The sequence below is a fragment of the Paramacrobiotus metropolitanus genome, unplaced genomic scaffold, assembly GCF_019649055.1.
Source record: "Paramacrobiotus metropolitanus isolate TYO unplaced genomic scaffold, Prichtersi_v1.0 Parri_scaffold0000046, whole genome shotgun sequence".
Taxonomy (NCBI): Eukaryota; Metazoa; Tardigrada; class Eutardigrada; order Parachela; family Macrobiotidae; genus Paramacrobiotus; species Paramacrobiotus metropolitanus.
Window position 1 is genome coordinate 351442 of NW_026570266.1, and position 23824 is coordinate 375265.

Here is a 23824-nt window from a genome sequence, read left to right on the forward strand (position 1 = left end):
TGGACGGGCCAAAAGACTTAGAAAATTTTCGGTGGGCCACGTCGTTGGACGGGCCAAAAGACTTAGTCGATTTTTCGACTGTCCGCGGTTGATGGCGGGCCAAATGGACTTAGTCGTTTTTTCGACTGTCCAAGGTGTATGGCGGGCCAAAAGGACTTAGTCGTTTTTTCGACGGTCCAAAGTTGTATGGCGGGCCAAAAGGACTTAGCCGTTTTTTCGACGGTCCAAGGTGTATGGCGGGCCAAAAGGACTTAGTCGTTTTTTCGACGGTCCAAAGTTGATGGCGGGCCAAAATTGGTCCGTCTCACTGGCCGTGGGCCATGAGTTGGCTACCATGTCCGATGAGTCAGGTAGGTTTCCCTGAGACCGTGGCCATAACAAAATTAAGTGGCGTCTGACGAAAACATCAGGTTGGCCGGGCCAAACTTCAAAAAATTAAGTTGTGGGCGCCGGTAGGCGTTTTCCACAAAGGAGTCGGTCTGCTGACTAGAAGCATCCTCGTTTGGCCTCGGGGCGGTGCATCTTTTGGATGGGCCTCTGGGCGGTCCGTGGTGAGGATGTTGGACATGACATGCAAAGTGGGTGTACCACAACTTCTATGTGGCTCCCAAACTCACTTGTCCCAGTTACTTGGTATGGCAACTAGACTCGTGAGCCACATATGGTCGGTTAGACGCATAGTGGGCCTGGTCCAACTTTTATGGGCCAGGACTTGGCCTTGGCTTGTCGCAACTTGTATGCGGGCCAGGCTGATCCACGGCTTGTCGCAACTTCTATGCGGGCCGTCGCCGCCTTCTGGGCGCTGGATCCTTTCCATGCCGGTGAACTTAGGCGTTGTGCCAAGTTCGGTCCGGTGGACTCCGTCGGATGGTCTGGGATGGCCGAGCCAAATTCATGGTCCCAGCCGCTAAGCCAGAGCCTATCCGGGGAATCCGGTTACGATCCAGGGATTTAGGTCCGGTGAGGTGGACGGTACATGGCCGTAAGCCAGGTTTGTTGGGCAAGGGTAACAACCGTTAGATTGCACCCATTATGGTGGTCAAGTTCCGATTCAGCATTATGGTCCCACTTCTAAGTAACCGGGGTTTTCACTGGAACATTCTGTCCAGTGCGCTTGTCTCAGCCACTTCTAGGTGAGACATGTCTTCGGGGCTAAGCTGGATGAGCCGTTGGCTCAATCCAGGCGGCGCAGCGTCGTAGCTGCTTCTGACATCAGGGCCAAGAATCGTCCGAGGCATTCTAGCAATTCACGCCCAGTTGTTTTCAACTCGTCCGCTAAAGTACGCGGTTCGCGATGGTCGTGTCGCTGGGCTTGTGTCCAGTTCTGGACACCGACATCGGTTCTATCGTGGATAGACCGTGGGTGTTGAGCGTTTACTGAGCGCTGCTCGTGACGATTCCAGCGTTGGCCATTATTTGGGCGGTGAGTGGCGCGGTTTGCTTTCCCAGGTCGCAGGGAGTGTATTGGTAAAGCTGACGGCTGAGCCGCCACGGTAGTGGTTGCTCTCAGTGTGCCGTGATGTTGGGACAGCACCGTGGGTGCGGGTTCCCGAAGTCCGTGCTGGGCCAGGTAAGGCTGTGACTGACCGTTTTGCTGAGCTGTCCCGGTAGAGACAGCCGCTGATGGGATGTATGGCTGTGTTGCCGACGCAAACAGAATTCCTCCCAGGAAAGCCTCCCGTAGAAAGGCAAGACGGTCCGTCGTTTTGCCCAGATCGTTGTCTTCGTTTTGGCAGATGGTTTCGACCACCTGTTTGTACACGGCCGGATTGCCTCGTTTGATTTCGTTGACCAAAGCTATGCCGATGGCGTACTCGTCACCGTCGTGTGGCACTGCTTCAGCAAAGAAACATGAATAGCACGGAAGCCGCCTTTCTTGATACGGGCTGTTGCTGACGCATGATTCGCATTCCCGGTTAAACGCTTGCTCCGGTGTCTTTGCCATGTTCTGTGGTTAAATCCCGAAGTCAAGGTTAAATTTGCTTCGCAAACTGGTCCCTATGTTTTAAAAATCCTATCAGTTTACGTCCTATGGTTCTAAATGTTATTTGTTAACTAGGCTTTTCTTGCCCGGTGAATTATTTCGGGATCACCCCTAGACCTCTGCGAATTCTACGCTTTGGTCAGTGCCGCTTTGCTGGCTTCTCTAGTTGGTAAGGATTCTTCTTTGGCCCGGATTCTTCGGGTTGGGATCCAGACGTAGTCTGGTCTGAACTTGACTCTTTGTCGGAATCAGTGTATTGCTCCGTTGGGAGAATCACCGCATCTGGGCCATCTTGAAGGTTGTGTCGGGCCTCCGTTAGAGCCACCGACGATGCAATTTGAGGTGATGTTGGAATCAAGGGTCCAGGTCCGAGTGGTATTTCTGGCAGAGAAGCCGTTCGTACTGGTCTTTTCGTTTTCTTGTGTTCCGTTCTTCTTAGTTGTTCTTGTCGAGGGGCGGCGGAGGCTATTATCATTCTGGGTGGAAGAGGGCGGCTGATGGTCCTCTTTGTTTTCCAATTCCTCCGATCGACGTAATCGGGAATTTCGGCACGCGGTAAACCCGGGCTGTCACCAAGTTGAACATCCAAAGTGACTGTAGATGCTCCTGGAGCCACGATAGTGGTTTTCGGTGTCGGTTCAACGTAGTTGAGCGTTGCGGTCAAAGGCAGGGCTTTGGGTGCGCGTTTTGCGGTTTTTAAGACCGATCCAGGTAGCTCAGGGGGTCCAGCCAGCGCCGTGGGTGCGGCTGGTCCGGACGATGTAGATGCTTGAATAGGTACCGGCCTACGTTGCTGGCCGGGTGGACTTAGCTTTTCAGTCGCCAAGGCTGCGCTGATTTGTCCGCCGAGTGCTGCTCTGTTGGGTCCGGCCTTGCTTGTTGTTTTCACTGGACTCGTCTCGCTAGGGAGGTCAAGTGATGATTCGAGCAAATCGTTTACAATGCCCGAGATGTCAGGATGGGTTAAGGAACAAGTTGGGCCGTCGATCCCGTCCTTTATTTGCATTAGTTCGTCCATCCACTCCTCCAATGGATCAGCCGTAGGCTGAGGATTCGTAAGTGGGATGCCTGATGGTGCATGTCCTTGGACACCAGTTAGTGGTTCCGTAACTGGACTTGAGTTGGGAGGGACTGGTAAGGGGACGGTAACCGATGGTTTCATCGAAGAAGTTGTTGGGGCTTTGTCCTGCGGAAGGGCCAAATGGGTTTTTGATGTTGTAGCGACCGTCGGTGCTGCCGGGAGATCTGGTGTGGCTGCTGTCCGCGGTTCTGTCGGCGTCCAGCGTGTGGGGGAAGCGTGTGCCGATGCCGTTGTAACAGCCGGTTGGGCCGCTAATGGCAGTAGTGCCGATGACACTGGATTCGTTGGTCGCGCCGTAAGGCCAGCCAGGTGGGTGGGCCTTGGTGCTGGTGACGAGTTTGGTGCTGGGTAGGGATTCACTGGTCCTTGTTGGTACGGTGTCTGGTAACCGTATGGTGGCGGATAGCCATATGGTGGGTACCAAAGCCACGGTGGTGGTTGGTATTGCCAGTACGGGTTCTGGTACGGGCTCATCCATGAACTGTGCTGGGACGTTGGTCCAGGCATCATTGGTGGTCCATATGGCGTCACTGGAACGTTCTGTCCAGGTGCTGCACTTTGTGTCTGGGTTCCTGATGGCGTCCGCACCGTAGGTGGGGCTGATGGCCATCCCTGTCCAGAGCTGTGCGATCCAGACGTTGCTGTTAGATTGATGGCCAGATTTGGTGGCTGGTTGAATGCTTGCAAGGTGGATGATGACGCTGTCCGTAGTATGGGATTTGATCCGGATCTTAAGTCCGGTCTGCTGTGCAGATGTGTCCGGTTGCTTCGGTTAGATCCGCTGGATGGTTGTTCTCTTTCCATCGTTCTGTGGTCGGAGAAGACAGTTAGGCGGTGTTAGAATTCTACTAACTACCGTACGCCAAATCCGTAGATAACTTTAAATGTTCACTACGGCTATTGCTAAGCTGATGGCGATTTGCGATTCTGGTCATGGCTTGGCGTTAATGGCTCGGGCTTGCTATTAGGTCCGGCCAAGTTCTGGCCGTTCAATGTCCATCCACAACCGTAAGTTCTGGTCCCGAGAGCTTTTGACGACAAGCTGGGTGCTGGACAAGGGTTGCTGAAGGCCACGGACGTCCATGTTATGGACTTCCTGGTTTGGACTTCCTGGTTTGGACTTCCGGGTTTGGACTTCCGGGTTAGGACTTCCTGGTTTGGACTTCCTAGTTTGGACTTCCGGGTCCGGACTTCCTGGTTTGGACTTCCGGATTCGGTCTTCCGGGTTAGGACTTCCTGGTTTGGACTTCCTGGTTTGGACTTCCGGGTTAAGACTTCCTGGTTTGGACTTCCTTGTTTGGACTTCCGGGTTCGGACTTGGTTTTTGAATTGTGGAGAACCGGCCCCGTTAGGGTGGTCCATATCCTTCCAAGTGACCAAGCATCTTGAAGCCGTCTTAGCTTTATGGCTCTTGGTCGTTCAAGTAGGAGTGGTGCTCCTGGGTGGATCCGCCGCTGGACGGTCCAGGTTCCATTTGTCCAAGTGCGCCACTGCAGAGTATGTGCTTGGCGGAGCCGTTGTAGTTAGCGGGTCAATGTTATTGGCGAGCCAACGTTGATGACTGGTCAGTGTTGTTTGGTGAGCCAAAGTTGTTGGCGGCCCAAAGTTGGTGGCGAGCCAATGTTATTGGCGGGCCAATGTTGCAAACCCGTAGGGCCTACTTTAAGACGAGCCTATGTTATAAGCTCGTAAGCGCGACAATAATGCGCGTCCATATTAATTCATGGTGGACCGGTCCCGTTAGGGCGGTCTCTGGGTGAGCTCTGGGCTGGTGCGGTGCTCCTGCTTGCGCGGACTGGTCCGGTTGGGACTGTCCAATTCCAGGATATTAGGACGCACCAGTGCTATGCTGAATATGTTTGGGCGCACCAACGTAACTTCTATACATGGCGGGCCACTGGTGAAGGTAATAAGGCGCGCCAAGGTATATGGCGGGCCAACGTTAACGATATTAAGGCGAGCCAAAGTATATGGCGGGCCAATATTCGAAGACTCGTAGAATCCATTTTGGTCCATCTCGAAGGCCGTAAGCCTCGAGTAGGCGCGTTGGTTGCGCAATTTCCCTGAGACTTCAGCCATGAAGTAAACGGTGGTCGGAGCCCTGTAGTGGCCCGAACCCAACTGGTGGCTGGTTCTCACGGGACCATCGGATTGGCCAGGACTTCGTGGTTTGGACCTACCCGTATGGCGGTCCAAAGACGTCCAGGATCGATGTTCCAGGTCAAGGTGCCCTTCAATGACTTTTAGATCGTGAAGGCAAGTGCTGGTGATTGGACGTCTAAGATGTGGGCGTCTGGGTTGGAACTTCCGGGTTGGACTTCCGGGTACGGACTATCTCATTTGCACCGACCCGTGGAGTGGTCCAAAGTCCGTCCGGATAGGTCCGAAATTTTACGACTCGTTGAGTCGATTTAATGATCATCTTACCGGCGGTTTGCCGAAAGAGAGCTTCAAAGACAGTCCTATGTTTAAGGATCCGTCTGGCAGGCCTAGGTTATAGGTGCCAAGTTCAGTTAGCGGGCCCGGTGAACCTGCTTGAAACTTTCTCTCTGCGCCGGTTGGCCGCGAGAGAACATGAACGGTCGAGGTCCAACTGGTTACCAGGTCTGGTCCAGTTGGAGGATGATTCATCTGGTTCAGGTGTGGACGTTTCTGGTCCACAGAGTTTATTTGAGCCCGTGGGGCTCATTGTTTTCAGATTCGGGTGCCGTTCTGGTCCGAACACATTGTTGCTGGTCCTTCGGTTTCAGGCTGGTCCTTCTGACCATGTTTGGCGACTGGTCCTTCTGACCCGGTTTGGTTTGAAGCCGCCAGTAAGGTTTGGATTTCCAGTAAATTCCGCGTTCTTGATTCTCAGGTTCTTAGACCGCGGGTAAGTTCCAGTTGCCTCTCGAACGGATCAGCCCATGTCTCCAACGATCCCAAAAGTCCTTACCAGCTATAGGACAAGTCGACCCTGTGCCTGGTAACGATTCCTTTCGGATGAGCTGCTCATTGCAAGGCGCCCGGCTCCGTTGGGCCGGTGCCTCTGGTATCGGGATAGCGTTTGCTATCCCGTGCGACAGCGCTTCTGCGGTGTGGCAGCACTGGTTTTCTGCATCTCGGACTCCCGTTGCCGTGTCGAAGGGCGGGCTATCCTCGTAGGTTGTGGGCTTGGATGTCGGGTGATCAGTCCGGTTTATCCGAGCTTTATGGCCTGCACTGCCCGATGCCTCTGGTATCGGGATAGACTGCACCACCGGTATGGATGGTCTTGGAGTCTGGTGAGTGGAACCTTCTGCCACTATGTTGGTCGAGAGGATGCATTTCTGCGACGGCTCTACACGACTGTTGGTCTGTAGAGGGTCGTAATCCATGCTCCGTGCCACCCGACGGGTCGCGAGTCCGCCGAGATGTACATGGACACTGGTTTCTGATCTTTTGGCGTTAGTTGCTGCCAAGGTGGGGACTCCATCCTTGAGCTCGTAGGTGGAGATTACCCCGTCCGCATCCTTGGCGGATGATCCACCTTTAGTTTTGGGGTGGATCCTTCCGTTCTCTTGACGGGACGTCCATCCGCTGCGCATGCGGTGGGCGTTTCAGGACACGTTCTTGCATCCTGAGAGTTCGTGGTGCGACGTCTCGCTTGACCACGATGGCCGGTTACCGTGGCGCCGTTAGTGACGTCAGCAGGTCCGGGCGGCTTGGCGACGTTATTGCCACCAGCCGGTCTGGCGACGTTATTGCCGGCAGACGATCCGATCGCTGTTCTAGCTCCGGATTGCACGGTGTCGCTCTTGACACCGCGTGGTCCGATGTTATTATCGGACAGAGATCCTCGGACCGGCCGTTGGACCGTCGAGGTGGTTCCCACTGCAGCTTTTCTTGCGACACTTTTTATCGCGACACTTCTTGTCACAGCTGCGCCGCGTAGCGACGCAACATTGCTACTTCCGTTATCCGGTGGTTCTGGTGAAAAGGTTTGGTCAGCCGAGCCACCGGTGCTCACTGACCATATGCGTTTCCCGTATGATAATCTGGGTACGCTCCGAGGCATTCAGTGGGCAGAGGTGGGAGATGCCGTCCCTCATGGACGAAATCTTGATGTCCCCATAATCCGCCCGAACGTGACCGATTGGCGCCGTGTGCGCGTGGTTTGCCAGCCACGATGAGTTCATTGCGGTATGGGTTTGCTGCTCCAACAGGGCCTCGAGAGCTATATCTCAAGCGCCAGTCCATATACCAGCGCCGGTTTGGGTTGCTGGCGGGGTCAGTGGTTGCGTACAGGCAGTTGCGGTTACTGTGGTTTCCCCACCAGCAATTGCTGCAAGTAATCGCATTCTGGAACGTCCACTGTTCGAACAGGCCTTCTTGTCTGTCGATATAGGCGTCCAGGTTCCGTTGGGCTTGGGTAGGGCCAGATGACGACCTCTGACCGTTCTGGCCAGGGCCTCCAGCCTGGTTATAGGTTAGACCGCCGCTACGCCTTCCTGTAGCCACCGTTCTGGTTATGCGGTTTGGCCATTGGGCTGGCGCCGTAGACGCCAGGTGTTTCCCTATTCTTGGCTTCATAGGTCGCTTTGCCTGCGGTAAATTCCCGTACAAATTTCAGCCACTCAGCCGTGTTTTTCGGCATTGTGATGCTTAGGGCCGAACGCAGTTCTGGTTCCACCATGTGGGTGTTCAGGAAATGCAGGGCTATGCCGTCCGACATTTGCGCCTTTAGAGCGAGAAGCATGACGGCATCGTAAAATTCTTCGGGTGTTTCCTGTCCATGCTTGAACCTTCGGTTAATAATTTCGGTCATGGCCTTTACCGCTTTGTTATTCTCGGTAAATCGTATGGCGAATTTGTTGAGCCATTCGTTGACGGTCCAGCCTTCTTCTGGTTCAAGTGCCGTTTGACCTTGATACCAATCGAGAGCCTGGCCTGTAAGGCTTGCTCTTATTGTACTCATGACATTTGCGTTTTCCTGGTTCAGGTCGGCGCTCTGCCTGAGGATACGTCTGGTAGTGTTAATCCAGAAATCAAAATGGGTCCGGTCGCCGTCAAAGAATGGCAGCTCAATTTGGTGGATGGTCAGGCCATTCACAAGTGACTTTACCACTTCTTGGGCAACAGTCACAATCTGTGGCGGTCCCTGCGCTAATACGGGTTGGCCCGGTTGGGCTCCCTGGTCTGGCTGCGGTGGCTGTTGAGCCAATACGGGCTGGCCTGGTTGGGCTCCCTGGTTTGGCTGCGGTGGCTGTTGAGCCAATACGGGCTGGCCTGGTTGGGCTCCCTGGTTTGGCTGCGGTGGCTGTTGAGCCAATATGGGCTGGCCTGGTTGGGCTCTCTGGTTTGGCTGTAGAGCCAACTGAGCCTGGTGTGGCTGAGGTCCCACTTGAGGATTCATCAGTGGGTCAGGTGGGGGCTGGATCGCGCCGTTGGTCACTCTCCATTCACCTGGTGATGGGATCAGATGGAACCCGTTTGGGCCCAAATTAAGCTGAATCCCTGGTCCGGGCGGCACCGCTGGGTTATGCGGGCTCCCGGTAGGCTGTGGCGAGTTCTGGCCTTGGTTCGGTGATGAGTGACCAAGTGGCGCCACTGAGTTGAGTGGGCCAGTTGGACCATGCGGCGACGCCGTAGGCGCCCCAACATGTCCTGCCACTGCCTGGCCTTGTGGCGGTGCTCCGATCAGGAACACCGGTCCCACTAGGTTGGGCTGGTTTGAGTCAGTTTTGGCTCTTGTAGGAGCCGGATGTCCGCCCTGGTCCATGGCGGGTGGTACCAATCCCAGTCCATATGTCTGGCTTCCGCGCAATACATCTGGGGCTTGGAAGGAATTCGAGTGACCAACGAGCGGTTGGCCCGGGCCTCGGAAGATTTCTAAGAGATGGACGGGCCGTTGGACCACGTCCTGAAAGATGTCCAAGTTATGGACTGGCCGTTGGCCATGGTCTCGGATAGTGTCCGAGCACGGGACGGGCCGTTGGACCGCGTCTCGTAAGGTGTCCATGCTATGGACTGGCCGTTGGCCATGGTCTCGGAAAGTCTCCGAGTACGGGACGGGCCGTTGGACCACGTCTCGCAAAGTGTCCATGCTATGGACTGGCTGTTGGCCCGGGTCCGGTGTGGACGGTCCAGACCACTGATGCTCCAATTGAGAGATCCGCTTCGTCAATCTGTCGACCACCAGCAGAAATTCTAGCTGCTGTTGCTCCAGTTGGGAGTTCCGTCGGTGTACGGCGTCGACGGCCAGCAGAGTTTCGTTGTGGTTCTTCTGCAGCAGGACAGCGAGACCAGCAATCTGCTGATCGATTGGCGCTGGTTGGTCGCGTCGCTCCGCCACCAGAAACCGTTGGTCCTGGTGGCTGCCGTCCTGGTCGCTTTGGTGCATGTTTCTCCAGAGCTGCTCAGTTTGAGCAGGACCACTAGGTCTGGCTGGGCTATAACATCTGGGCCAGTCATGGTTGGACATGGCTCGGGTTTGAGCCAACTCGTCCAACTTTAGTCCGGTCTGGGCCAAGTGGTCCCACTTGGGTCCGGTCTGGACCAAGTGGTCCGGGTGCATTGGCTGTGCCACTGCACGTTGTGCCGGTTGCAGCGAAAGAGTGCCGCCTGGTCCGATGGGACACAGGTCTGGCATGGTTCCGGGTCTGGCTGGTGGATTCGGCGCCTGACCGATAGGACAGGTGTTCGGCGTCTGCCGATCAGCCACGACCGTTGGTGTGGTGTATTGGATCTGGCTTACCGCGTCCAAGTAAGGTGGGACGTGGACCAGATCTCGGCTCCGTTCACCATTTGGGTCCGCGTAGCGGCACCAAACAGTTCACCGTATCCGACTCGCGACAGGTATGTCACAGTCGGTCTCCGGATCAGGTCCGCACCGTTATGGCTTGGCCGTTGGATCCGGTCAGTGTTGGACGGTACCACGTGGCTTTGGTCGTGGATGTCCGCGTGGCCATTGTCGTCCGCATCTGGGACAACCGGTGAGATTCGCCATAGGCGCGTCACCTGGGTTGGCCAAACTGGGCCAAGTGCCGTTGGCTCTGACCCACTGAGACCGGCAAGTTGGACCGTATGTCCGTCGCCTGCGGTTTGATGGGTCCAAATAGGACTGGCGTACAGCTTCTCTGTGCGCTGGTCCGGCTGGCTGCCCATCTCGTTGAGATGCCTTTGGCTAGTGGTTGATATCACCCGGGCCCCAGCCATTTGGACTTCGCCCATTGTACGGGGCTACAGCGAACACCCACCACGTTGTGGGGTGTTTACGGTCAGGTCCAGGAACTTGTTTCTTGGACGCTGGATCGGGTCAGGATCTGGTCAGGATCGATGGTGAGTGCTGGCGTACTGTGCTGGAACTCAGGTAGTATGTTATCCTACCTATGGTCCTATACTGCTGTACTAACCAGCGTGACGTCACATAAGATTACTTTGCAATTAACTGCCTACGTCACGAATAGCGTGCCGTGAGCAAAAATGCAAAAACAAGTATGACTCATTACGGGCCTACAATATGGGGAATTTTCCCACTTATTCTGATTGGTCGATTTTTATACGGAAATGAGCCATTATGACGTCATGCGACTTTTTTCGCGAAAATTTCGGCTGGACAAAATGGCGGCTGTTTTTCGCCGGAAATTCACCAACAATTAGGAAAAATTTTTACGAGAGTTCTGTTACACTTTTCTAGTGCAGAATTTCTTGAGGATTCCGAAAAAGCAACTTCTATGCAGATCGGATAAAAGGTTCGAAAGTTATTAATTTTTAAACTTAGGTTCTCCGTGAAAACCTCGAATTTTTCAAGGGTTCTACGAAAACCTACGACGCCACAGCAGGTCTTACCGGTCGTTTTTCGATCCAGACAGTGCTGCTCCGTCGTCCACTTCACCCTCTTCTACCGTGAGGGCCGCAGCGCACCCGATAGGGCGTTAAGGTGTAGCCGGACCGTACCGAACGCAGTTTTTGCGCCGGGAGCCAAAGCTGCGGGGGACCTACTTATAGGCGCCGACCCGTATCAACGCAACCCGGTAGGGTGCTTATTTGGACAACTGGATCGTACCCAACGCAGTTTTTGCGCGGGGAGCCAAAGCTGCGGGGGACCTACTTATAGGCGCCGACCCGTATGATTAGTCCGTCGCGCAGCAGGCTTCCAGTGAAGCCTGTATAATGCAGGAAAGATGGTGGTCGCGGAATGGCTGGCCTACTTTTAGGCAATCAGCGTAGTTCGACCGATGATGCCTTCACTGGGAATCAGAGGTTTCACAGGAAGGAAAACCGAACGATACTGCTACCATGTCAGATATGACACAGAAGCAGATGGAAAAATGGGGCAAATAGCCTTTATTGTGATAACAATAAAGCAACAACACAAAACCAACAGAAAACCCGATAGGGAAAAGCTGTGGAAAAAAGTGGCTGCAAGCGCGCTCGTCAGAATCGTGATAATGATTCCGCGTGCTGCGGGTATGCAACAGCTGATGCTGCAAAGCATGGAATCGCCCGTAGGCGCAGGGCTCCACCCCCAAGAGTGCAGAGAAATGCGCTGATTGGTCAGCGTAGACAAAGTGTGCGCTGAGTAAGCAGCGTAATAGCGCGGCACGAATGGAGTAGCCATGTGCGGGCGGGCGACAGAGCAAAGCCACAAGAGGTGTCTACCGCCTCGAGTGAGCGGTCTCTGACATGTATTTGCGTAAGATAGTGAACTGACCGGCATTTTCATATAATGATTGATTGAATTTTTTCTGGGCTTACTATTATTACACTCGTCACTCTAAGGTATAAAACAATATATTATCACGATCAGATAATGCAGATAACCTGCGGCATTTGTGTATCTGCGCAGGATAGCTTGCAAGTAATTCCCTTCGGGCACCAGCGTCATTTTTTTCCGTTAAACCTTACAAAATGCCGGCAATCCCATTCTGATCTACTGTGACTGGCGCGCATGATTCACGCTATTTTAACCGGTATTTACGATCTCGATGTCTGATTGCCGCTAACCGTTCAACAAACCCATGTCGTTCATTGTTGTCTGTCTGCAACTTTCGCGTACTTAGATTATTCACTACTGGAGGTTGGGCAGCCTACAGAGCATTCGATATCTGTATTTAATGCGTTGGTAAATGCAGTCCGACAATTAAAAAAACGAGTGCAAACGTTGGTTTAGTGTCTCAGAAAACGCCTACTTTGCATAAATAGAATTCCTGTTTGATTTCGACCGGCTATCAACTCAAAGAAACGACAATGCCTGCTCTGAACCAAGGTATGAACTATTTAAAAGTTCCTTAAATGATTTACATTATTTTTTAATAAGCTTAAACGTCAAAAACGCTTATGGCTGCTTAAAGATTTTAAATGATCACGTGCATTTGAATTCATGTTTTTATACCCTTCCCTGTTTCCTTCTCTGCTTTGACCTTGCGTACCTTGCAGCTTTGGATACCAGCTCAAACGACTACCAGATCTTGCTGAAGACCATCTACTCGCAGGCCTACGGTGAGACGGAAGCTGTGCAGAGAGCCATCGCCTGGCTGATCAAGAACCGCGTGGACCAATGGGGCGGCACGATCGCCGGGGTATGTCGCGCTGCGGGCCAGTTTGATTGCTGGGAAGGTCAGGATGACATCGACATGGAGGACGCGGAAGTGCGCGAGGGAATCGAGCGTTGGCTGCCGACCGTCTATGAAAGCCCGGATCCCACGCAGGGAGCGACATTCTACAATAATCTGGACAAGGAAGACTGGCCGTCCGTGGAAATCGATGGCAAATTATTTCATAGAAAGGAGTAAGCAGCGGTATTATCGGCTGCTGTTGTTGCAACCGCTTGCTTTAATGTGCTAACTTGTTAGTTTATTGCGCTGCTGAATAATTCTTCTTTCTTTGAGCGTCCACCGTTTGACGAATAATAAAACAGACCTGTGCACATGCATCTCGAACAACGATCGTGTTCGATTGGACTTTTTTTCCAGCTCATGAATTCTGCCACTAGAAAATACACAGATGGTAACTCAGTAACATTACGGTAGCGTGCATCCTTAACTACCACCGTGGTTTTTTATGACGGGTCATTTTACAGCGCGGCAGTGGAGGCTGTATTCAATACTTACTACAGCATCGAAACGCAAAACTGCACGTTTTCCGACAAAACAGCAAGCAAAAATATTAGGCAATGTTAGGTTTACAAGTAAGACATGGGCAAATCTGGTACGCCGGCGGAACGATAAATGGCCACGATTATCGCTTTGTTAGAATCAAAATTACAATATTGTTAGTCATAAATTAAGTATTATTATTTCAAAGTAATTATACAACTGCATAACAAAATTAGCAACGCAATGCTATGTAATCGCCTCGCTAGGTTTACCACAGAGGGGGTGGCACGTTGATAGGTTTAGTATAGCCGCAGTCTTGGTAGATGCCATCGTGTGACATCAGCTGGAGCGCCATGTGTTTGTGGATAAAGGGACCCAACATTCTCTGTACCGACGCGCCGCAAGGATCGTACGTTAATTCCCTGTCTTTCTCCCTCTCGTGCGGATAGTACTGCAAAAGATCACGCGCCAAGTATTGCAGCCAACGGGGAAATCGACGGATCTTGTCCAGTGTTAGTTCCGTTTCCGCCAGTGTCTTCTCGGCCCAGGCACCTGCGCTGCCTTGAAGACCAAAGTACCTAGCAAGACGAGCGCACAAATTATTCACTACTTTAGACAACTTCTAGCAACACGAGACATTTTGAATTTTATATCAAGTTGTTCTTGCAAGAAAACATCACAGTGATGATTCGTTACAAACGCAGTCTTGACGTCATCGGTATTACTAGTGTTGCTGGCTTGAACTGTTCTATGACGCAGAAAGTTAACTTACGTGATCCAGTAATCTGCAAGGTGACCGATTTTGCTTGATGAGCGCAGCACGCACTGCATAATTATCTCATCATCCTCTGACAGCGGCAACACGATCAAACGACCAAAAAGCTCTACATTACGCATTGGATGGTTATAGCGCATTTGATCTTGAGGATAACTTATTCCCCGTTTCAGCGGTATTTCCCAGCGCGAGCCGCACGCCAAGCCAAAGAGCCACATCTCATCTCTAGTGATGGTTTCCTTAGCCACAATTGTACGCAGGATGATGGGATTGGGCCGGGCGTTTCCGGTTGGATGAAAGTGGCAGTGCAAGTTGACATTGTCAAAAGTGACTGCGTGCAAAAATTGCGGTATGACATCCCACAAGGTGTTAGTGTACAGGTTCAGGTGTTGAACAACCAGCTTAAGATTCTTCAGTTCCAAAGCTCTGCCGTCCGAGCCGCCATGGATCACTTCGAGGATGCTCATAACTTTTTGAATACTGTGCGCGACAGATTTATCATGCCCACTGTAAAAAATTATTGGTAGTGCACTTGGGAAAAGGATATCTTCTGCATAATTTACCCCCCCTTCTTTTCCCAATTTATGGTGTTGTTTTGCTGTGACTGATATCGATCATCCCAGCGCTCGGTTTCCCATTTTTTTTGCTTTCCATAACATTTTTCTTGGTGTAACCACGGTATAAAAGAGATAAATCCTTTATACCGTGGTGTAACTAAAGTTGTAGTTTAAGAAATTATTGACGGGCAATACTCTAGCTTTTCGTTAGCACTTCGCACCATGCATATCCATTAAGTACTATATGTTCGGTATAAGATCTCCTTAATATCGCGCTTAGAATCAATGCAGTACACAGAAACGAGCAGTTTGTCCTGCAGTAGGCTGTAACCATAATAATGTGGCCAACTTATTTATTATCAGCTATACTCTGACATTAATCTCTGAACAGTTGCTCACTTTCACTAAACGTTTTAGGCACTTGGTCACCGGCACCTCATGTAGCGTGTTCCACGACGAGCGCAATTTCAGTAATGTATGTATCGGTTGCAAACGTGAATGATAGAGAAATAAGAACACAGCTGACGTGAGGGCTCTCAGCAAATGGGCCGGTGACCGGTTTTTCTAAAAACGTACGTCCACTCAAAGTGACCAATTGCTCAGCGATATCGGAGTAGGATACCCTTCATTTCCAGCAGATCCCACTTACGTGTTGTCTGCATATGACACGTACGAGTAGAATTCATCCTCCGAGACTGGATATTCCGAATGGTATTCTGTACATATCGCGAAATCCGCACTGGGTGGACTGGTGTCCAGTGGCCAGCGGATAAGCAGTTGGCGAGTGAATCGAGTAATGAACCGCTGCATCAGTGGCTTGGTTTTAATAAGGGCCTGCTTCTTGTATTCCGGTTCAGGATAGCCACCGGTGCAGTTACAGCCGTACTTGTCCCATTTGAGCAGATCGATGATGATGGCGTCATGGACTCTTGGCGCCTGATTGATTGCCTTCCACCGCTTGCATACACTGCAATGCATCACAACACAAGCTGTCAACAGCAGCAACAGTTAGGTAATTCTAATCAACTTCATGTGTGAGGTCGCCGGAGCTTGAGCTACTGTATGGCAATTGGCAGGTTGGTTGGGGTTACTGACAACTTACATATTTGCTAACCCATAGTTTTGCATTCTTTCTCCCAAGCGTTAGTATAACTCGGTCTGCTTGAGTAGTTAGATTAAATAATAAATGCGGCTCCCAGATCCGTTTCGAACAGAATGAGCACCACAGACGTTCGGTCGCTATGACCTTGAGCAACTTGTCATAACAATAGTAAGTTGCTAAAAATCTTTAGGAAATTGTTGTAGCTCCGATTACGCTCGTGAGACTTACGTGGAACATTTTAAAACTTCGAAAATGTCAAGGTAAGAAAATACGCGCGCCACGAGTTCGACGGGCAAAGTATGAAAAGGCGGTGGCGGCAAAGGAAGAACGCGGGGTCGCCCGTCCGAGTCGGCCCATCCGTAATCTATATGATCGCCGCGCAATGCCATCGTAATTCGTAATACAGTTTATTATGATCACAGCGTCCGTCAACATCACGTAGTCAAACGTGCAGAGCCAAGTGAATATTGTGCAACATACTATGGAATTTAGGAAATTCTACCCTTCACCACGCGCAATTATTTCCCAGTCGACGAGGGCTTTGACGAAACTACTGTAGTGGCTTCGAAAATTGCTCAGTACTTAATAACACAACCAGTTATGAGCTGTGCATTTCACAGTGTAGAATGGAGATTTGCTAGTCAGTTTAAGGTACAACAAGCCGCAACCGCTCATTCTGTATGACTGCAGCTGAATGGCTGAATGTCACTTTGGCAATCACGCAACGTCCACGCAAAATGCGCCGTGATCCATCGGTGCAGCGGCAAGGACTGAGAGCATATAAAATCACAAGCCGCAGACAGACGGTTGAGCTGCGGTAATATTAGTACATACATAGGAATGTCGATTTTGCAACTGCAGAGTGCAGCAATTGTTGTACTCTGTAGAACTGTACTGCACTCAGTGTACTATATTGTACTGTACGAGCGCCGCGCCGCATACACCTCCCATTCAAACACGACTGAAAAATATAATAATAATTATACAGACTACAGAATACCAACGATTCCAGTGGACCAGTAATATCACGTCAATGTTGAACGAGCATTCATAATAATAGCGTTATCAAAATAACTTGTTCGCTGCTCGGTAGTTAAAAGCTCCCGAATTAAAAAGCAGCCTCACTGTGTAGTTTTTTTACGGTGTGTGTATCGGTACGATAATATTAATTATTATTGCAATTTAATTGTGCTAAGACCACTGTTGTTGCTGTTATAGTCCTGTTGCTATTGACTTATTGCTGTCGCTGTTTATCTGGAAACCGCAACGTTAAACCGTGGTTCGTTCAAACCGTTTATTGTCGCGCTGGGTGGCATTCAAAATGACATCACAACCTCTCTGTACTAACTACGCCAGCACAGTTGCAACACCTCAGGCATGCCCGTTCCATGGTCTGCCTGTCGAACTTGTGGCTAGGATCTTTGCATACTTAGACATATTCGACATATCCAGTTGCGGGGCAGGGTGTAAAACCTGGCAGTGGCACCTGCCAGTGGCAGTGCCAGTGGCATGGCAGGCGATAAAACCTGGAGACTCTGGCAACTGGCAAACAATAAAACCTGGCAGATGCCGCATAAAATGTGGCACCATATATAAGCATGTACGGAGTGTGTACCACGTGTAAGCGGTTCAACTCAAACGCAGTGCTTGGTCAACTCAACTCAGTGCTTGGTCAACTCAAACTCAGCTATATATTCTTGAAACCCTTTGCCAGCGCACAGTAACCTATTATTGTACAGTGTTAACAGTATTAGTTATGCACAAAGTTCGTAAGTAAGCTTCGGCATACTAAAATTCGAAAAGGTCACGTTCTATTTGCCGTTTTGCGCATAGTGCCATATTGCAAAACGATAACACGACGTATTAAAAAAACGATCGCGGCACTTTCAGATCTAGGAGGTGCTCGGCTGGAACATGCTTGCCAAGTGTCAAAATAAGCATCGTAGCTACTAGCTGAGTTCCTCCGCACACCCCTTTAGCGGCTTAGCTTATGAAGATCGTTACCGTAAGGTATTACCAGTCATAAAGTAATTAAGGCTTCGGTCAAACCGAAGCAGAACGGGCATCATTTTATAAAACATTTGTTAATATAAATCCTCAGAGCAGGTTTACTGGTTTTAATTTAATTTTACCAGTTTTGGGGTTAGTCGTACTTCAGCACAGTAGTGCACTATAGTATCCAAAGGTTGTATGCACACATACACATAGCAATACCAAAGTTAAATTGTATTATTGCCACTCTCCTCTAGACTAATAATTCAGAAATGATCAAACGGTTGATGCTACTACGGGAGAGTGGCAACGATTATGCCCAAAACTACACCGCTCACTAGTAAAGCGACCAGAGTATTTTTGTAATTTTTCCGGAGCGGACTGTCACCAGTTGGCAGTCGGTTAAACTAGAATAATTACAAAGACTAGTCTTTGTACACTATTTAGTTTACGGCTTGTTTTCGTCAGGTCTATGGAAAGTCTGTAACCAAAATGTTACACGATTCTGATTCGCACATTTTAGGGGGGTGGTTTAGCACAGCACAAGCATCAAGTTACACAAAGGAAGATACTGTAAGGGACTATCTATAAACTACGTTCCCGAAAATTCGTTCTGTACGTAGTTTGTGTATGGTCCCTAACTATACCGTTAATTACAGATTTATAGTATGTACACGAATAATACGTAATTTGCACAGCGAGTCCGCGACGGAATGTTTTCGCTGACTGCGAAGCAGACAAGAAAACGTCACTTCGTGTTTTACATACATGCCCGATTCGGCTAATTTGGATCAGAATATTTTCTCTGTGATTAGGCTGCTCGTTTCCGCTTTTTGATAACAATTTATAGCGAGGTTGTACGTACTGCATGTCTGCCAGTTTAAACGCTAATGTTGAATGATAAAGTTGACGCTGTGAAGGCCGATAGCTCCGCCTTCACGATTGGCCATTCGCCGTTGTGTTTCGCTGTTTCTGGGGATTTCCATCCCACACATTTCTGTGGTGTTTGACGGACCTACAGCACAGCTGCGCTGGCTGTAGGATCCGATCTCATTAGTCGGTGTTTGCTGCGCCACGGTGCGCACCTTAGATTTCGGCATTAAAGCCTCAATCCGGGTTCTCCGCTGTTTCGCCGTCGAAGGTACGTGGGCGCCCATAAGGCCCCACGTTACATGGTAGCAGAGCTGGCTGACAGTCCCAGCTACGCGCGCTCCCGCGCACGCAGCACTTCTGGGTTGTGGACCGGATCGCTGCCAATGCAACCCCCGAGTGTGGAGCTCCATCCGTAGCCCCCCGGGAAACCCACCTGCCGTGCAGAACGCACCCCAATGCGGACCGCGTTGGATGCCTCCACCAGAAGGCGATGGAGATGCCGCAGAGCGAGAATCGCCTCCTGCGATGCCGACGGCGGACGCGGCCCGGATTCAGCGGGAAACCAGAACGGATACACCGCGACCAGCAGCACCAACTCCGATCCCTACGGCCGGATCGACCACCAGCATCACGCCGAAGAATTCCCCCCACCAGAGCCCTGCCCGTATTTCCTGGGATGGCGACCTTCACCCGGACGGAGCAGTGGAATATCCCCACCGGAGCAGCGTATTTGTTTGTTTGCAGGGTCACGAGCGTACCGATGCCCCAAACCCCTGCCCAAATTTCCCCAGGACGTGACCTTTCCCTGCTGAAGCAACTACGGAACTTGCCGTTTCCGGGTTGGACCCTGGATCTTTCGCGACAGTGCGTTGACCCAATAGGTCGACCTCTGACCGAACCGGAGCCAACCCGACCCGGAACCTGACCTGAGCCGAACCGGACTCGAGCCGACAAGACTGAGCCGACCGGATCACCTTACCCGACCTGGACTGACCGAGCCGGACCGTAAGCCGCCCGAAGTGGAACCGTGTATCCGGTAGTAAAGTCAACTGGACGTAGTACAGGGACGGGCCTGTACTACGCAGTGTTTTTTCTCATTTGATTTTATGTTACTTGTACTGCATGCATACTGACATGACTTCATGCATTTTCTTATTTACGGCGCATACCGCCATTTTCATGCACTTCGCAGGGGCTCAGTGTTGGACAGTACAGGGATGTGAAGGCCGATAGCTCCGCCTTCACGATTGGCCATTCGCCGTTGTGTTTCGCTGTTTCTGGGGATTTCCATCCCACACATTTCTGTGGTGTTTGACGGACCTACAGCACAGCTGCGCTGGCTGTAGGATCCGATCTCATTAGTCGGTGTTTGCTGCGCCACGGTGCGCACCTTAGATTTCGGCATTAAAGCCTCAATCCGGGTTCTCCGCTGTTTCGCCGTCGAAGGTACGTGGGCGCCCATAAGGCCCCACGTTACAACGCTTCTACGTTTACATTTATGCAACTGCTATGCAGGGTGTAGTGCTAATTAAACATACCCAGTAACATTCCACGGCTTGCTTTCAGTACTGTATTATGAAAGACAAACATAATTTTGAACCGGAAATACATTCAAATCGAGTGCTATAATCCCTTGTAAACACCACGAAATCATGTCTGACTGCAGAGAAAAAACTACTATAGTGAGTGGTTCCGCGCTTTTTTTACGACTACAGACTGCAGGCACATGCTCTGCAAGGAGATACAAATGTTTTATTGTTGTGCGAATAGCAAGTCTGATGTGCGAATAGTGTTTGTACTACGGTATCGGCTTGGCTCAACTGCTCGGCATACGTGCACGTAAACTTCGCTGTTATTGCAAAAAAACCGGCGCCCTGTATACACGCACTTTTACATTCACGGGGTAACTCCATGGGCCTACGCTAGTGCGCCAATTCCACGCACAGCTAGCCTTCCTTATCTTCTGGTTTTGTTTGCTGATTATTTTGCTTTGTCGTAATCACTTGTACATAACGGCGGAAAATAAGCTATGGACACAAGAAGATGAACCCGAGCGATACGCGAGTATTACAGCATATCCTCCTTTGCGGTGTGCGTTCGGTGCAATCCGGTGCTTTGAAGATTTGCATCTGACTCTGAGTCTGGTGCTGTTTTTAGTGTTTAATAGTGCCGGCACCTGCCGGCTGCCGTTACTGTCACGTTCGAGAAATGTATGGACTCCATTTAAGGTGGACAGGAATAACAGGACCATAATGAAGCGTTACGAGAAACTAAATTCATATCAGTCTATATCTGCGGTCTCGTTATTCGACTAAGATGTCAGTCTGCATAAGCAGTATGTAGTTTAATCGTTATTTCTAGTATTTTTGCCTTATTTATTATTGGCATTTGAGAGTTTGACAATTTTTTTACTTGACACTTGGCTTTTTAATAATTGACAGTTTTTTACCGTAAAGTTTTCGATAAGTCTGCGCACACTACAATTTATTTTAATGTTCGTATCACCACCGTATATATCTATATGAAATTTTGTTGGTGCACAGGTTAATTTAACAGATCATAATGATAACTAATAAATTTTGTATAGAATTCAAAATTTGCAAATATCTGTGCTAGCAGCGCGATATTACTTGTACATCATTGGTGTCAAAGTTATATTTTCAGCAGCATTGTTTATGTATAATACTATAATTTCATGTTTAGGTCACTTCTGTACGCCCGGAAAATTCCTGGCGTATGCTTAGTTAGTTTGCTATGCGCACGGCAAATTTCTGGCGTGTAGTCTGTTTGCACGAAATTTAAGGTAAAAGTGTATCTTGGCCGTTAGCAATCGGTTTTACGCAAAAGGTGATTTTCCTAGTGAAAAACCAGAGCGTGCCTGAAATTCGGAACCATGACACCAGGTACAACATATCCATACTTCCATAGAAGTACCGAAAGTATATTCCTGATAAGTAAGTTCATCCAGCTGCTCCTTTTCCCTAAGAGGGTTGGCCAGTTGCAGTTGTTCGCGTGTATGTAAGTCTTTCATGGTCTCAGGTTATGGTCCCTGAATGCTTATATCTCAGAAGTTGGTAACTTGCACTGTACACCATCCCAGTTTTGAACTTCCGGTTGCACAGTGCCCGTTTAAAAAACACCATAAGTAGCCGTTTAAAAAACAGGCAAGACGCTTTTTGATCGCACATCATAATAGCTATTATTAACAGATTTTGAAATTTGTTTCTGAATTAATTAACGCAATCCTGGTGTAAATAGCTGCCCTTTGAATTATATATGAACAAATACTTGGACCACTTCTATTTGCACCAATTTTTAAGTTGGACAGGATGGGATAGATTTTAGTCGCAGCGCTGAATAACATTAACAGATATGCAGTGGCCAGCACCACCCGCTATTAAATACTAACTTACCGGCTACTATTATTGCGATTTTCTGTGTATTGTCACCTGTGGCACGGTTCGTACCAAAGAAAAAAAGTGAATCGTTTTTTCGCTCCTTGTAGTCACAGTAGACATCTGTATACATCCTGTAGACACCCTGTAGACCTATCGGTAGTCACCTGGTTTCTTAGGATGTATACAGCGTGTCTACAACGGTGTCTACAGGTTGTCTACAGATGTCTACCGGTGTATACAGGCAGCCTTTTTAGGTTCAGCTCGATACTCTGCCTGTATACACCGGTAGTCACCTGTAGACAGCTCGTAGACACCACTGTAGACATACTGTAGTCACCTGGTTTCTTAGGTTTTTTTAGGATGTATACAGGTTGTCTACAGGGTGTCTACAGGTTGTCTACAGATGACTACAGTGACTACAAAAAGGAAAAAAACGCTCAAGTTTTTTTCTTTGGTACGAAACGTTCCATATATAACCACTCAGTAACATATTAATAATAATAAATAATATAGTGTCAAAGCGTTCTGACATTAGTAGCGGAAATTATATGCTTTGATCATAAGTGTTCCCGCAGTCTCAAAGATGTTGAAAGTCCTAGTAATAGTCGCAATCTAAAAGATTGTCAACGTAGCTTTCCGTTTTTTATTACCGAACTTCGCGCGAACAGTGAAATTCAAAGTCGACCTTTCTGAATTTCATATGCTGTCGCATAATTACGTACTTGATGTATTGTACATATAGCCGATGCTGTTAACAATTCCCAGGAAGAACTGACTGTGTTCTGGAAAGAGTTTTAAGAATATGCGAGTCATCAAGCACTTCGAAGTTCGAACCGCTTTAATATTAATTATCATGGTAAAGACTCCGAATCCGCTTTTACATGGTGCCACATTTCATGCGGCATCTGCCAGGTTTTATTGTTTGCCAGTTGCCAGAGTCTCCAGATTTTATCGCCCGCCATGCCAGTGGCACTGCCGCTGGCAGGTGCCACTGCCAGGTTTTACACCCTGCCCAGTTGCGGAGCGTAAGTCGAGGACAGATTTACTGCAGTACAGCAATATCTGCACTGATGTAGATATTTCTAACTACTATGAATCGTTAGCAGTACCCGGGATTTTGAGCTTTTTGGGCGCTTAATACCAGAACCATTGTCGTCTGAAGATGAGAGAATTATGGATGGAATACTGCGGGCACAGTGCACAGTTGATGCAAAGAGTAACTGGAAGGTTCGGTACTATTGGGTGGAGTAAGTTTAACATGACACAAAGAACACTGAACTGTGCTAATGTGTATGGTTACTCTGGTACTATAATTATGAGAAAAATAATAGCTGTTATGTTAATCTATATTTCTAGATATTTTGGCTTGAAGGGTTCGACTGATACAATCAAGAAGCAAAGTTTTTTCGGCAGCGGGACTAACGTTGGACAGGATACGCAAATTCCCTCGTTGGCTACAGTACTTGGCTCGCGACCTACTGCAGCATTATCCGGTGGAAGGACGCGAGGGGAGCGGCAAAAGAAAGAGGATTCAAAGTGTGTTGGAAAGAGTAATAATGTTTTACGATGGTAACGAGGACATGCTGTTCTGGTGATTGCAGTGCAAGTGTTCGGCGCATAAACAGACTCTGTACTGCAGACAAAAGCGAAATGTATACAAATCAGCTGCAATGCGAGGAGTTCCAAGAGGACATCAATCCTGCATAACTCAGACTCGTGACTCGTAATTTTTACCTGTGTCAAAGGTTTCTGTGCCACAGTTTGATTCAAATCATCATTCAGCTGCGGTGATGTGTCCATTTGTTGTGGTAGATTGTGAATGCTAATGAGATAAACATAAAGCTGAGCAACTTCGAATTTCGCACACAATGTTTTGGGATCCAGACAGAATTATTTCACGATTAATCAGCTCATCAGCTGGTCGGTTTAATGGTACTCAAATTTTTTTTGCACGCAAAGGCAGCGAGCGATAATATTTTTGCTTTTTATATTTACTACAGCCTA

The 23824-nt window shown here is 49.5% G+C and overlaps 2 protein-coding genes across 3 annotated transcripts; one reads left to right on the forward strand and one right to left on the reverse strand.

Moving 5' to 3' along the window:
- Positions 1 to 12101: 12101 nt before the first annotated feature.
- Positions 12102 to 12958, forward strand: LOC129591513 (uncharacterized). The gene is made up of 2 exons (XM_055487183.1): positions 12102 to 12294; positions 12465 to 12958. Exons 1-2 carry the CDS (start codon positions 12276 to 12278, stop codon positions 12818 to 12820), a joined length of 375 nt encoding a protein of 124 aa, XP_055343158.1. The 5' UTR covers positions 12102 to 12275; the 3' UTR covers positions 12821 to 12958.
- Positions 12959 to 13101: 143 nt separating this feature from the next.
- LOC129591488 (uncharacterized) lies at positions 13102 to 16163 on the reverse strand. Of its 2 annotated transcripts, none has more exons than XM_055487156.1 (4): positions 15786 to 16163; positions 15129 to 15422; positions 13896 to 14405; positions 13102 to 13701 (listed from the first exon to the last, which is right to left on the reverse strand). In XM_055487156.1, the coding sequence occupies exons 1-4, from the start codon at positions 15944 to 15946 to the stop codon at positions 13392 to 13394; spliced, it is 1275 nt and encodes a 424-aa protein (XP_055343131.1). In that variant the 5' UTR covers positions 15947 to 16163; the 3' UTR covers positions 13102 to 13391. The 2 variants fall into 2 exon arrangements, with proteins under 2 accessions (XP_055343131.1, XP_055343130.1); XM_055487155.1 differs by having other exon boundaries at positions 15105 to 15422.
- Positions 16164 to 23824: the final 7661 nt, after the last annotated feature.

Excerpts from the sequence above, each read along its gene's own strand:
- LOC129591488 (XM_055487155.1), bottom strand. The coding sequence starts at position 15,946 with ATGGCATTGCGCGGCGATCATATAGATTACGGATGGGCCGACTCGGAC. Across the intron at positions 14,406-15,104 it reads GTGTCATATGCAGACAACAC|TGGGCATGATAAATCTGTCG; the intron begins GTAAGTGGGATC and ends AATTTTTTACAG. Across the intron at positions 13,702-13,895 it reads CTTGCAGATTACTGGATCAC|GTACTTTGGTCTTCAAGGCA; the intron begins GTAAGTTAACTT and ends TCGTCTTGCTAG.